This window comes from Rutidosis leptorrhynchoides, chromosome 5, assembly GCF_046630445.1.
Source record: "Rutidosis leptorrhynchoides isolate AG116_Rl617_1_P2 chromosome 5, CSIRO_AGI_Rlap_v1, whole genome shotgun sequence".
Classification (NCBI taxonomy): Eukaryota; Viridiplantae; Streptophyta; class Magnoliopsida; order Asterales; family Asteraceae; genus Rutidosis; species Rutidosis leptorrhynchoides.
Genome location: NC_092337.1, coordinates 135,237,479 through 135,252,557, shown reverse-complemented (window position 1 = coordinate 135,252,557; position 15,079 = coordinate 135,237,479). Strand labels below are relative to the sequence as shown.

Genomic DNA, 15,079 nt, shown 5'->3' with positions numbered 1-15,079 from the left:
CTGCGAAGCGCGTGACCATCATTCTTGTTTAAATCCAAAATCAGGAGCAAATTTAAAACTTGCTCACCGTCGGTAATTTCGAACCAAAAAACCCTTTTTAATTAATGCTCACCTACGGTAATTAAGCCGTTACCACTAACAGACGGAAGATTCTTGTGCATATGTTAATTCATTGTTTAGTTTGTTATCAGTTTTTGACATACCCTCATGTGTTTTGGCATGTGATGTGATAATAATAACTTTTTTAGCGAACGTTAATGCCAGTGATTTTGCACGCAATAACTGCAAACCACGACGACTATATACCACGACGACTATATCTACTCTAGGAAATAAGTTTAGAAACTGGGCTCCTAATCCATACAAAGATCATTTTTTTTTCCGAAAGGCATCCATACAAAGATCATATATGGACTGTTCACGTAACTAGGTCAATCATAAGATATAACTTAAATGATACGAGTTATAAAATACCACTTAATTTTCATAAGTTAAGTAATATATCTTGAAAGGTCTCATTTAGTTAGGTTATAGAAATTAGAAATTAGAAATCACGTATAATTAGAAGCTTTTCTAAGTTTGTACACCACTTTAATGATTTTCATTCAATTTTTTACTACTCGGATTTTCTAACCGTTCTTAAAAAAAAAAAAAAAAACAAAATTGGAGTTTAAGGTTCTCACAACATACAAACAAAATTTACCAATAGAAAAAAAAAACTATTACACCCACGTGTTCATCTCCCACAAAAAAAAAAAAAAAAAAAAAAAAAGTGCATATTAATTTTTTATTTTTTATGAAAACCATGATATTGAACCAACATTTAATGTAACACAATACCTCACACCAAACGAGACTCTGATCACTAATTGATTTTGCGCAAAAAATGTCTCAAACACCAACAATGACTCATTAAATCTTCCACTTGTTTTCTTCTTATGCATAACATTAATTAACATTAACATTACTCATCAAATGCCAATGAATTGTTCCAAAAGCAATTAAACTAACTTCCAACCAACGTTTCATTTGCTCATCACTTCGATTTCTCTTCAGTTAAAGATCCCTAAAACATCCATATATATACACACACATAAACACCTTTTACACAACCCATTATAGTATCATAACATTTAGTCTAAGGAGATACACTTTCAAAATTAAAATGAACCACAAAAAAGTTAATTCAATGGTTCATGTACCTTTTTCATGGGAAAAAATGCCTGGTGTCCCAAAGTTTATGGCATCACCTATTTGTGCTTTAGTTCCGGAATTAGCTCTTCCGTTGCCACCTGGATATTTTCGGAAACCGGCGAGAAGTGTGTCTAAAAGGGTGTTGCTATGTGAGAAAGACCCTTTTCTTGTAGCTATGATTAAATGTACAAAAGATTGTGATAATAACAAGAACAAGTGTAAGAAAGTAAAGAGGTTTGGGAATAAGGTGCACAAGAACAAATATTTCTTTTTTTCGTGCAAACGTTCTTTTAATACCGAAGAGTGTCATTTATCGATGAGGCCATCGAGCTTAGGTTCCATTCTTCTTCGAGAACGGCTTCAGAATTTGAATCATTGAACTATCAACTTACACAAGCATATATCTTGGCTTTAGGGTTTCATATATTTACCAAAAAATGTTATCATATCGATTGTTAATTGTTTAGGTACATTTTTTTGGTTGATTTTTCCACACGTGCGTGTTTATAATCATGATGAAATATTTGGATGATTGTGTGATGGCTAGTGTCTATTTTCAGTTATGTTATCGAGTTATACTGGTCCAGTTATTGTGAGTTTGAATGGTTTACGTAATTTGGATGACTATCAAGATACCTCTTAGGAAACCATTATATTTATGGCCTAGCTTGTAAAAAACCCAAAAAGGGTCCAAACTCAAAGCCCAATTGTGTATAGTATTGTAGATTTGTAGGTGCTAATAAAAATATAATCTGTTTTGTTCGCATATTAAGAAATTAACAATTATGTTATCGTGTAAAGAGTTTACGAGAAGGTGTCAATGACGGTGTTATTCCTGAAAGATACATTTTTCTGAACATAACCTAACCTTAACCTTTAAAGTTGTACTTCAAATTTTAAGATCGACACGTACAAAATAGTTATACCTTGCAAGATCGTTAATAACTACCTTTTAGCCTTTTATACGAGTACTTAATTATTAAACACAAAATATATTCTTAACTATAGTTAAGGACTATAATTAGAAAAATTATTTATAAATATAAGGTTTAATCTATGCCCTTCAAGGTTTTATCATTCCACTATTTATAATGCATACAAGGAATTAAAATTACAATCAAATACATACATATGGAAAGTATCTAGACTTATTTAAAATAGCTTTCTCTCCAAGTTTGCTTGGTGCACAATTATCGTTAATACCCCCCCCCCCCCCCCCCCCCCCCCCAAAGCGAAGTGGTGGAGGTCCAACACGTAGCTTGGAACGAAATGATTGAAATAACGGTAGAGGAAGACTTTTGGTGAAGATGTCAGCGAGCTGTAAGTTTGTAGGAACAAACTTAGCATATAACTTCCGAGACGAAATAAGCTCACGAATAAAATGATAATCTATGTCAATATGTTTCGACCGTTTATTAGAGACAGAATTCTGGCTTAAAAATAATGCACTCTTATTATCACGGAGAATAGTGGGCCGATCTGGAGGAAGAACATGCAGTTCCCGTAACAAATGAGTGATCCATATAATCCCAGCTGCAGTATTCGCTAAAGCTCGATATTCTGACTCACCGCTAGACCGAGAAACAGTGGGTTGTTTCTTTGCACTCCGAGAAACAAGATTTTCACCATGAAAGATAGAATAACCAGAAGTGGAACGACATGTCTCAATACATCGTGCCCAATTCGCATCTGAATACCCAAGTAAAGTTGAAGATGGGGAAAGAAGAAATTTCAAACCATAAGTCATTGTGCCTTTGACATATCGAATGATGCGTTTAACGGCTTGAAAATGATCACGAGTAGGTGCATGAAAAAATTGACTCACTTGATTAAAAACATAAGATAAATTCGGGCGAGTGATCGTAAGATACTGCAAAGCACCAACCAAAGAACGAAACAAGGTAGGATCCTTAAATAGTGGTGTCATAACCCGTCCTTAACCATAAGAACAAGTTAGATAACGTATGATTTCATTGCGAGGTATTGACCTCTATATGCGACATTTTTAAAATAACAACTGCATTTATTTTACATTACAAACCATAACTCTTATGATAATACAAGCTTTAGACAATATAAAGATGATTATCGTTTAGCGATAATCTTAGACTTACAAACTTTACATGTGATGATAACAATACGATTTCTAGCATATTTTACATTACAACTCCTCGGATATGCAGTTTTGTTTTTGACACAAATATGCATACACAAGATCTTGCTTAAATTCAACATGTTGCAGCGGAAGCTTTTAGTTATCACCTGAGAATAGACATGTTTAAAACGTCAACATAAAGTTGGTGAGATATAGGTTTAATGCCGGCAGCGATATAAATATAGACCACAAGATTTCATATATAAACATTTTAATAAAAATATTCTAAGTGGTTGAGCACTTGGTAACCATACTTAACATTTAATCACGTCGCATATTCCCTTTATTATGAAATCTTACTACACTGTACCAAGTGTAGTCACGAAACGAAGTACTGTGCAACCGTTGAATACTGGTCGTCCAGTCCGGTTGGGGTTGTCAAGCCCAATAGATCTATCAACAGGATTCGCGTTTACAATACCGCTGTAAATAGTAGTTACCAAGCTACAGGGAAGTATGCCAGTGGTACAACTCAACGTAGAATATATTTTTCAGTTACTTGTGTCCATAACGTAAAACATAAAATACATGTATTCTCATCCCGAAATACTTAGAGTTTAAAAGTGGGACTATATACTCACTTTGCCTTGAAGATATATATATATTTTGACTTGGTCTCCGGTTGATATCACGAACCTATCCATATATAATATATCAATATATTTTCATTTTAAACAATCGTCACATATATATACTTATAATACTTTTAATGTCTTCTTAGTCCGTAGTTAGCAATTCAATTTTAATGGTTCATATTTAGGTGTTTAATAAATAAATAAAACCCCCATAAAACCCCCATCGTATTCGTATTGGTCGGGATTAATCTTGACCCACGGACCGTGTTGTCAAATGACGTGTTGCGTACATAAAGTACCGGTGTTGTCAAATGACGTGTTGCGTACGTACATGAGGTCTTATGATTAATCTTCTCGTGTTGTTTACGGGTGATCCTGAAATATATAAAATTAAATTATGAGTACATATATATAAAATATCATGTTATTTTAGAAAGATGTGATTTATTTAATTTTTCTCCAATTATTTTCGTGGCTAAACTAGTTTTGGATATCCGATCTTGTTTTAGTCATAGTTTCTTCGTTACAACTCCGTTTTCGTTGATTCAACTTGCCACTTCCTTGGATCGAGTCCTTCTTTAAGAATATGAACTGTAAATACCTTAGTTTGTATTCGAAATCACAGGTCATAGGTCAAATTTTGGTGAAACTTATGAAGTTAATCATTTTCCCTTATGTAAACAACATTAAATGATTATTTTTCTAAAAATACTTATACTTTGAGTTAAATCATGAAATTTTTATGTGTTAACATATTCATAAGAAATATCATTTTTCCAGAATATAAACCTCCAATTCAAAGTTCAAGATGGTTTTTAATTATCCAACCCAAAACAGCCCCCGGTTGCACTCCGACGTCGTAAATTCAGTTTTTAAGGTGTTCTTTGAAAAACCAAGTTATACCTTGTTAAATTAGCATATATTTATGATAAATTACAGGTCTTGAAGTATTTTAAAAGTTAAGTTAGAAGGATCTATTTAGTTTTCAAACAAGTTTGAAATTATTCAAACTATGTTCTTGTTGTTAAAATTGTATACCATAAAATAAGATAGCTATATATATATGAATCGAATAAGGTTATGAACAAAGTTACTACCTCAAGTTACTTGGACAAGATTGCTGTAAAAGAGGAGTAAAAACCTAGAACCAAAAGAGTGGTGGAGTTGGATCAAAAGGTTGGAAGTAAACTTGTAAATTTGGAAGGATTTTTGAAGTGTTTTTGGAAGGATTTTCTTATGGTATTTAAGTGTTGTTTTTATGGCTAGATCTTCATGGATACTGGCTGAATGGTTATGGGTTCCTTATGACTTGTAAGTAGGTGTTTTTAGAGAGTAATTTGGAAGTGAGATGATGAGCTAAAAATGAAATGATGGAGAGCCTTTAAAAACATGAATGGTAAAAACAAGGACAAATTTTTATGTTGTAATCTTGTGAAATTAGTCAACAAACTTCCAAATTCCAATTACCTTATACATAAGGCAATAACATGGCTGATTAAAAAGGTTGATTTGATGTGTATATACCAATAGTAAATACATCTAGAAGATGGGTATGATACGGGTACCTATACCCTAGGTGTACGTATAGAAATCTTTGAGAAAATGGAACGAGGATTCAAATATAGCTATCTTTTGTAAATATACTTATATTGTTTTATGTATGTAAGCCCTTTAAAAGTGATAAAATACATATCTATACAATGCATGTATAAATATTATAGGTTATAAGTATTTATTTCGAAAAACGTTACGTATAGTTATCATTTTGAAAACTTAAGTTAGTAGTTTCAAAATATACTTATAACTCATTGTTATTAATACACAATGGGATGTTAAAACATTCTTAGATCATGTTGAATATATATAAATACATATATATACATAAACGTATAATTATCGTATGTTATATAGTTCGTGATATCATCGGTCAAATTGGACGGTCAAACGTTGTATAAAACTCTTTTCAAAAACATAAATCTCAACAATTTAGATTGCTTATCATGTTGGTAAGGTTTAATTTATGTAAATATTAATCTTATAAGTGTAAAACGATCGGAAAAATCCGGGTCGTTACATTACCTACCCGTTAAATAAATTTCGTCCCGAAATTTTAAAATTGTACCTATTGTGCGTCATCGGAAAACAGATGTGGGTACTTTTGTTTCATTTGATCCTCTCGTTCCCAAGTAAACTCGGGACCCCTTCGAGCATTCCAACGAACCTTGATGATTGGTATGTTGCTCTGCTTAAGCCGTTTAACCTCACGGTCCATGATTTCGACTGGTTCTTCTATGAATTGTAGTTTCTCGTTGACTTGAATTTCTTCAAGAGGAATGGTGAGATCTTTCTTTGCAAGACATTTCTTAAGGTTTGAGATGTGAAATGCATTATGTACTCCGGCGAGTTGTTGTGGTAATTCGAGTCGATAAGCTACCGGTCCAATGCGTTCGATGATCTTGAACGGGCCTATATACCTTGGGTTCAGTTTACCTCTTTTTCCAAAATGTATTACACCTTTCCAAGGTGACACCTTTAACATAACCATGTCACCGATCTGAAACTCTAATGGTTTCCTTCGGACATCGGCGTAGCTCTTTTGGCGACTACGGGCTGTTTTCAATTTCTCCTTGATTTGCACTATCTTCTCAGTAGTTTCATGGATGATCTCGGGTCCAGTTAATTGTCGATCTCCTACTTCGTTCCAACAGATAGGGGATCTACACTTCCTTCCATACAGTGCTTCGAATGGTGCAGCTTTAATGCTCGCATGATAACTATTATTATACGAGAATTCTGCTAATGGTAGATATTTATCCCATCCGTTTCCAAAATCGATCACACATGCCCTAAGCATGTCTTCAAGAGTCTGAATTGTTCTTTCACTCTGCCCGTCAGTTTGCGGATGATATGCGGTACTCGTATCCAAACGAGTTCCTAGGGCCTCCTGTAGTGTTTGCCAGAACTTTGATGTAAATCTACTATCACGATCGGATATAATGGAAATAGGTATTCCATGTCTTGAAACAATTTCCTTTATGTATAATCGTAATAGTTTCTCCATTCTATCCGTTTCCTTTATAGGCAAGAAATGTGCAGATTTGGTGAGACGATCAACTATTACCCAAATGGTGTCATAACCCCAGGCAGTCTTAGGTAATTTTGTGATGAAATCCATGGTAATACCATCCCATTTCCATTCTGGGATTTCTGGTTGTTGAAGTAATCCTGACGGCTTCTGGTGTTCTGCTTTGACTTTGGAACAAGTTAAACATTCCCCAACATATGTTGCAACGTCTGTCTTCAAATTAGGCCACCAATAATGCGTCTTAAGATCTTGATACATCTTTCCAACTCCAGGATGTATCGAGTATCTTGTCTTATGTGCCTCATTCAATATTAACTTCCTTAATCCACCCAACTTTGGTACCCAAATACGGTTTGCAAAATATCGAATTCCATCTTCCCGCATAATGAGTTGTTTCCCATACTTCTTCATTATTTCATTTCCTATGTTTTCTTTAGTAAGAGCTTCTCGTTGAGCCTCTTTGATTTGTGAGTTGAGATTCATGCGAATTTTTATGTTCATTGCTCGTACTCGAATTGGTTCTCGTTCCTTTCTGCTTAAAGCGTCGGCCACTACATTCCCTTTCCCGGGATGATAGCGAATCACACAATCGTAGTCGTTTATCAGCTCGACCCACCTACGTTGCCTCATGTTCAGCTGTTTCTGATCGAAAATATGTTGAAGGCTTTTATGATCAGTAAACACAGTGCATTTAACTCCATATAAATAGTGTCTCCATATCTTCAATGCAAACACTACTGCCCCCAATTCTAGATCATGCGTCGTATAATTCCGCTCGTGAATCTTCAATTGTCGGGATGCGTATGCAGTAACTTTCTTTCGTTGCATAAGGACGCAACCAAAACCTTGTCGCGAGGCGTCACAATATATCTCAAAATCATCGTTCCCTTCAGGTAACGATAAAATAGGTGCCGTGGTCAACTTCTTTTTCAGTAATTGAAATGCACTCTACTGCTCAGAGGTCCATTCATATTTCTTCCCTTTTTGCGTTAACGCTGTCAACGGCTTAGCTATTCGGGAAAAATCTTGAATAAACCTTCTATAATAACCGGCTAAACCCAAAAATTGGCGTATCTGCATTGGTGTCTTAGGAGTCTCCCATTTTTCAATGGCTTCAATTTTTGCTGGATCAACCTGAATTCCTTTGCTACTAACAACGTGGCCAAGAAATTGCACTTCTTTCAACCAGAAAGCACATTTAGAAAATTTAGCATATAGCTGTTCTTTTCTCAACAACTCTAATATCAACCTTAAATGCTGCTCATGCTCTTGCTCACTCTTGGAATAGATAAGAATATCATCAATGAAAACGATAACAAACTTATCTAAATACGGACTACAAACTCGATTCATGAGGTCCATGAATACAGCTGGCGCATTTGTCAACCCAAACGGCATGACCAAAAATTCGTAATGACCATAACGTATCCGAAAAGCAGTTTTCGGAATGTCCTCTTCTTTGACACGTAATTGATGATAGCCCGACCTTAGGTCAATTTTCGAGTACACACATGATCCTTGCAGTTGATCAAATAAGTCGTCAATTCTCGGTAGTGGATACCGATTCTTGATAGTTAACTTATTTAATTCACGATAATCTATACACATCCTAAAAGATCCATCTTTCTTTTTAACAAATAGAATCGGAGCTCCCCACGGTGAAGTACTTGGTCGTATGAATCCACGATCCAGTAATTCTTTTAACTGACTCTGAAGTTCTTTTAACTCGGACGGTGCAAGTCTATATGGAGCACGGGCAACTGGTGCAGCTCCTGGTACTAAATCTATTTGAAATTCTACAGATCTAAATGGAGGTAATCCCGGCACCTCTTCCGAAAAAACTTCAGGAAAATCTCTTGCCACAGGCACGTCGTTGATGCACTTCTCTTTTTCTTTCTTTTTAACTTTATTAACATGTGCTAGAATAGCATAACATCCCTTTTCTAAACACTTCTTGGCTTTCAAACAGCTAATGAGTTTTAGCTTTGAGTTACCCTTCTCTCCATAAATCATCACCGGCATTTTATCCTTACAAGGAATGCGAATTGCCTTCTTGGCACACACAACTTCAGCTCCTACTTTGGACATCCAGTCCATGCCGACTATTACATCAAAACTTCCTAATTCTACGGGTATCAAGTCAATTTTAAACGTTTCACCGACTAAATTTATTTTACAATCACGACAAATTTTATCGGCTTTAATTAGTTTACCATTAGCTAACTCAATCATGTACTTAGCATCTAGAGGTAACGATGAACAATTCAATTTAGTGTAAAAATTTCTACACAAGTAACTTCTATCGGCACCAGTATCAAATATAATAGATGCTGATAAGTTATTAATGGTAAACGTACCCGTAACAAGCTCCGGGTCTTCACATGCCTCTCTAGCATTAATAATAAATGCTCTCCCACGTGCATGTCCGATATTCTTCTCTGGATTCGGGCACTGGGTCTTATAGTGACCTTGTTTTCCACACCCATAACAAGTAATGGTAGCCAAAGCAGTTCTATTTGCATTGGTGGCAGGAGTCTTGGTACCATTTGTATTTGTAACGAGAGCCCTACAATCTTCAGCAAGATGACCCTTTCGATTACATTTGTTGCATACCACATTACAGTAGCCAGAGTGATGTTTGTGGCATCGGTTACATAAAGGATTTTGTCCTTTGTAACCAAAGCTTAAACCACTACCCGCACCTTGCATGATTTCTTGTTTCTTAAAAGATTGTTGTTGGTTACCTCGATCATAATTTCCATTCCACTTTCTTTTGTTACCTGATACCTTCACATCAGTATTGGATACTTTCTTATCCATGATGACCTGATCCATTAGCTCGTTTGCCATGGTTACAGCTTCATGAATTGTCTTAGGTTTCGATGCTGTAACATTTGCCTTGACCTTTTTGGGCAAACCATCTTTGTACATTTCAATCTTCCGTTCTTCGGTTGGAACCAATTCAGGACATAGCAAAACTAATTCCATGAATCGCTGATTGTAGTTGGTGATTTCAGTACCAACAACCTTCAGGCTTCGTAATTCATCTTCCAGCTTCCTAACCTCGTTCCTTAGACAATACTCGTTGATTAACATTATTTTGAATTCTTCCCATGGAGTATCATAAGCTACATCTCCTCCTACAGCCTTCACATAATTTTTCCACCACGTAAGTGCACTATCTTGTAAAGTGCACGATACATACTTGGTCATGTCCTTTTCAACACAACCACTGATTTTAAACACAGTCTCCATCTTTTCTATCCACCGGGTTAAACCGATCGGTCCTTCTGTTCCACTGAATGATGAGGGCTTGCAAGCTTGAAAAGTTTTGTAGGTGCACCCCACACGAGGATTTGGGTTAACTGCAGCACCTCTTGCAGCCTCGACCCATAACATTCTGTCGTTCACTCGCTGATTGATGAGTTCCTGGATTTCTTGTTCCGTCATTCGGTTCAATCGCGCCATAATCTTCAATAAGAATGAAAAAAAAATAATTATTCACATGGAATATTATAGATGTAGTATGTATTTACAGTACATCGTAGCTTATTAATAATATGAACCAGTTATTATTATAAAAGCCTTTTCTTCTTATTAGCGTTTTATAATTATATCTAGGGTAGTACCTACCCGTTAAAGTTCATAGTTAATAGCTTAGTACGAAAATCATTTACTACCACCCAAATAATACTTAACCATGGAAAATTATTGCATTTCACACTTCACTATTTTACATATGCTTATCTTACATCAAACATTAAGCAAACCACACTAGTAATATTATACACAACATTATATGATCCCATGGTTTAAAACAACAGCGCATCATTTAACCCAAAGCGTTTGTGTTCAAAGAAATTGCTTAAAGGTTATCCTGGTTGTCTCCCTGCGTTTTGGCTGAGGAACCGAAGAACTGGATGTCGGGATAGAACTAATAGGAATAGCGGGAATAGGTGTGGAAGTATCTGGTGGAGTTGGTGCCACAACATCCTCTCTAGACTCGGGATTTTGATTTTCCATTTCAGTAGCCTTTCGTTTCCTTCCTCGTTCGAACTTGTCTTTCATAATTTCCTGTATTTCTTCCTCCTCAGGATCACTTTCCATTTCCTCTTCAATTGATTCATCCGGAACTTGTGAGTCTTCCCCAAAGGTGTCGTTTTCATCATCGGATAGGTTAATGACTGGAACACCATCTGAAGATTCTGGTTCGGAGTCGCTGAATGTGATAACAAGTTCTAAGCCAGACATCTATCACATAACAACTAGTAAATTAGTATCACATAATATTTACATATTAATTTTTAACCAACAATGATAAGCAATATTTTTTTTTTCAAAATCAAACACGGTCAAAGTCCAGACTCACTAATGCATCCTAACAAACTCGATAAGACACACTAATGCAAATTTTCTGGTTCTCTAAGACCAACGCTCTGATACCACATGTCATAACCCGTCCTTAACCATAAGAACAAGTTAGATAACGTATGATTTCATTGCGAGGTATTGACCTCTATATGCGACATTTTTAAAAGAACAACTGCATTTATTTTACATTACAAACCATAACTCTTATGATAATACAAGCTTTAGACAATATAAAGATGATTATCGTTTAGCGATAATCTTAGACTTACAAACTTTACATGTGATGATAACAATACGATTTCTAGCATATTTTACATTACAACTCCTCGGATATGCAGTTTTGTTTTTGACACAAATATGCATACACAAGATCTTGCTTACATTCAACATGTTGCAGCAGAAGCTTTTAGTTATCACCTGAGAATAGACATGTTTAAAACGTCAACATAAAGTTGGTGAGATATAGGTTTAATGCCGGCAGCGATATAAATATAGACCACAAGATTTCATATATAAACATTTTAATAAAAATATTCTAAGTGGTTGAGCACTTGGTAACCATACTTAACATTTAATCACGTCGCATATTCCCTTTATTATGAAATCTTACTACACTGTACCAAGTGTAGTCACGAAACGAAGTACTGTGCAACCGTTGAATACTGGTCGTCCAGTCCGGTTGGGGTTGTCAAGCCCAATAGATCTATCAACAGGATTCGCGTTTACAATACCGCTGTAAATAGTAGTTACCAAGCTACAGGGAAGTATGCCAGTGGTACAACTCAACGTAGAATATATTTTTCAGTTACTTGTGTCCATAACGTAAAACATAAAATACATGTATTCTCATCCCGAAATACTTAGAGTTTAAAAGTGGGACTATATACTCACTTTGCCTTATAGATATATATATATTTTGACTTGGTCTCCGGTTGATATCACGAACCTATCCATATATAATATATCAATATATTTTCATTTTAAACAATCGTCACATATATATACTTATAATACTTTTAATGTCTTCTTAGTCCGTAGTTAGCAATTCAATTTTAATGGTTCATATTTAGGTGTTTAATAAATAAATAAAACCCCCATAAAACCCCCATCGTATTCGTATTGGTCGGGATTAATCTTGACCCACGGTACCGTGTTGTCAAATGACGTGTTGCGTACATAAAGTACCGGTGTTGTCAAATGACGTGTTGCGTACGTACATGAGGTCTTATGATTAATCTTCTCGTGTTGTTTACGGGTGATCCTGAAATATATAAAATTAAATTATGAGTACATATATATAAAATATCATGTTATTTTAGAAAGATGTGATTTATTTAATTTTTCTCCAATTATTTTCGTGGCTAAACTAGTTTTGGATATCCGATCTTGTTTTAGTCATAGTTTCTTCGTTACAACTCCGTTTTCGTTGATTCAACTTGCCACTTCCTTGGATCGAGTCCTTCTTTAAGAATATGAACTGTAAATACCTTAGTTTGTATTCAAAATCACAGGTCATAGGTCAAATTTTGGTGAAACTTATGAAGTTAATCATTTTCCCTTATGTAAACAACATTAAATGATTATTTTTCTAAAAATACTTATACTTTGAGTTAAATCATGAAATTTTTATGTGTTAACATATTCATAAGAAATATCATTTTTCCAGAATATAAACCTCCAATTCAAAGTTCAAGATGGTTTTTAATTATTCAACCCAAAACAGCCCCCGGTTGCACTCCGACGTCGTAAATTCAGTTTTTAAGGTGTTCTTTGAAAAACCAAGTTATACCTTGTTAAATTAGCATATATTTATGATATGTTACAGGTCTTGAAGTATTTTAAAAGTTAAGTTAGAAGGATCTATTTAGTCTGCAAACAAGTTTGAAATCATTCAAACTATGTTCTTGTTGTTAAAATTGTATACCATAAAATAAGATAGCTATATATATATATGAATCGAATAAGGTTATGAACAAAGTTACTACCTCAAGTTACTTGGACAATATTGCTATAAAAGAGGAGTAAAAACCTAGAACCAAAAGAGTGGTGGAGTTGGATCAAAAGGTTGGAAGTAAACTTGTAAATTTGGAAGGATTTTTGAAGTGTTTTTGGAAGGATTTTCTTATGGTATTTAAGTGTTGTTTTTATGGCTAGATCTTCATGGATACTAGCTGAATGGTTATGGGTTCCTTATGACTTGTAAGAAGGTGTTTTTAGAGAGTAATTTGGAAGTGAGATGATGAGCTAAAAATGAAATGATGGAGAGCCTTTAAAAACATGAATGGTAAAAACAAGGACAAATTTTTATGTCGTAATCTTGTGAAATTAGTCAACAAACTTCCAAATTCCAATTACCTTATACATAAGGCAATAACATGGCTGATTAAAAAGGTTGATTTGATGTGTATATACCAATAGTAAATACATCTAGAAGATGGGTATGATACGGGTACCTATACCCTAGGTGTACGTATAGAAATCTTTGAGAAAACGGAACGAGGATTCAAATATAGCTATCTTTTGTAAATATACTTATATTGTTTTATGTATGTAAGCCCTTTAAAAGTGATAAAATACATATCTATACAATGCATGTATAAATATTATAGGTTATAAGTATTTATTTCGAAAAACGTTACGTATAGTTATCATTTTGAAAACTTAAGTTAGTAGTTTCAAAATATACTTATAACTCATTGTTATTAATACACAATGGGATGTTAAAACATTCTTAGATCATGTTGAATATATATAAATACATATATATACACAAACGTATAATTATCGTATGTTATATAGTTCGTGATATCATCGGTCAAATTGGACGGTCAACCGTTGTGTAAAACTCTTTTCAAAAACATAAATCTCAACAATTTAGATTGCTTATCATGTTGGTAAGGTTTAATTTATGTAAATATTAATCTTATAAGTGTAAAACGATCGGAAAAATCCGGGTCGTTACAAGTGGACAATGAGAAGTGAAGTTCTCGGAAGTTTCTAAAGGAGTTGCAACCGGCTTAGAATAAAGTAACCCTGCTCGTGTCAAAATATCCTCCGCATAACGTGATTGGCTTAAAAACAAACCGGACTCCGTATAAAGAACTTCAAGACCAATAAAATAGCTTAACTTTCCCAAATCCTTAATGGGAAACTCACGATGAATACGTGATATAAACTGATGAATAGTAGAAGAGACATTCCCGGTAAGAATTATATCGTCAACATAAACCAATAGATACATAATGCACGAGCCACGTTTGAAGACAAATAGAGATAGGTCAGAACGACTACAAACAAAACCAAGCCGAGTAAGCAAAGTACTAAGCCGATAAAACCATGCACGTGGTGCCTGCTTGAGGCCATAAAGAGAACAACATACATTATTAGGAAAACGAGCATCAATAAATCCCGGTGGTTGTTCCATAAGCACGGTTTCACTTAGTTGGCCATTTAAAAAGGCATTTTTATCATCCAGCTGATGAAGTGGCCATTTATGAAGTATTGCTAGAGAAAGAACAATACGGACTGTGGATGCTTTGACAACTGGACTAAAGGTAGCAGAATAATCGAGACTGTGAACTTTTGTAAATCCTTACGCAACCAAACGTGCTTTGAACTGATCATTAGTACCATCAGAGTGATACTTAGTCTGAAAGACCCACTTTGAACCAACAATATTAGCATGCTTTGGTCTAGGAA

At 34.8% G+C, this 15,079-nt stretch overlaps 1 protein-coding gene across 1 annotated transcript; it reads right to left on the bottom strand.

The window, feature by feature from the left end:
• Positions 1-1,998: 1,998 nt before the first annotated feature.
• Positions 1,999-14,804, bottom strand: LOC139849041 (uncharacterized mitochondrial protein AtMg00810-like). The gene is made up of 3 exons (XM_071838717.1): positions 14,343-14,804; positions 2,478-3,064; positions 1,999-2,029 (listed from the first exon to the last, which is right to left on the bottom strand). Exons 1-3 carry the CDS (start codon positions 14,802-14,804, stop codon positions 1,999-2,001), a joined length of 1,080 nt encoding a protein of 359 aa, XP_071694818.1.
• Between the last annotated feature and the right edge of the window lie 275 nt (positions 14,805-15,079).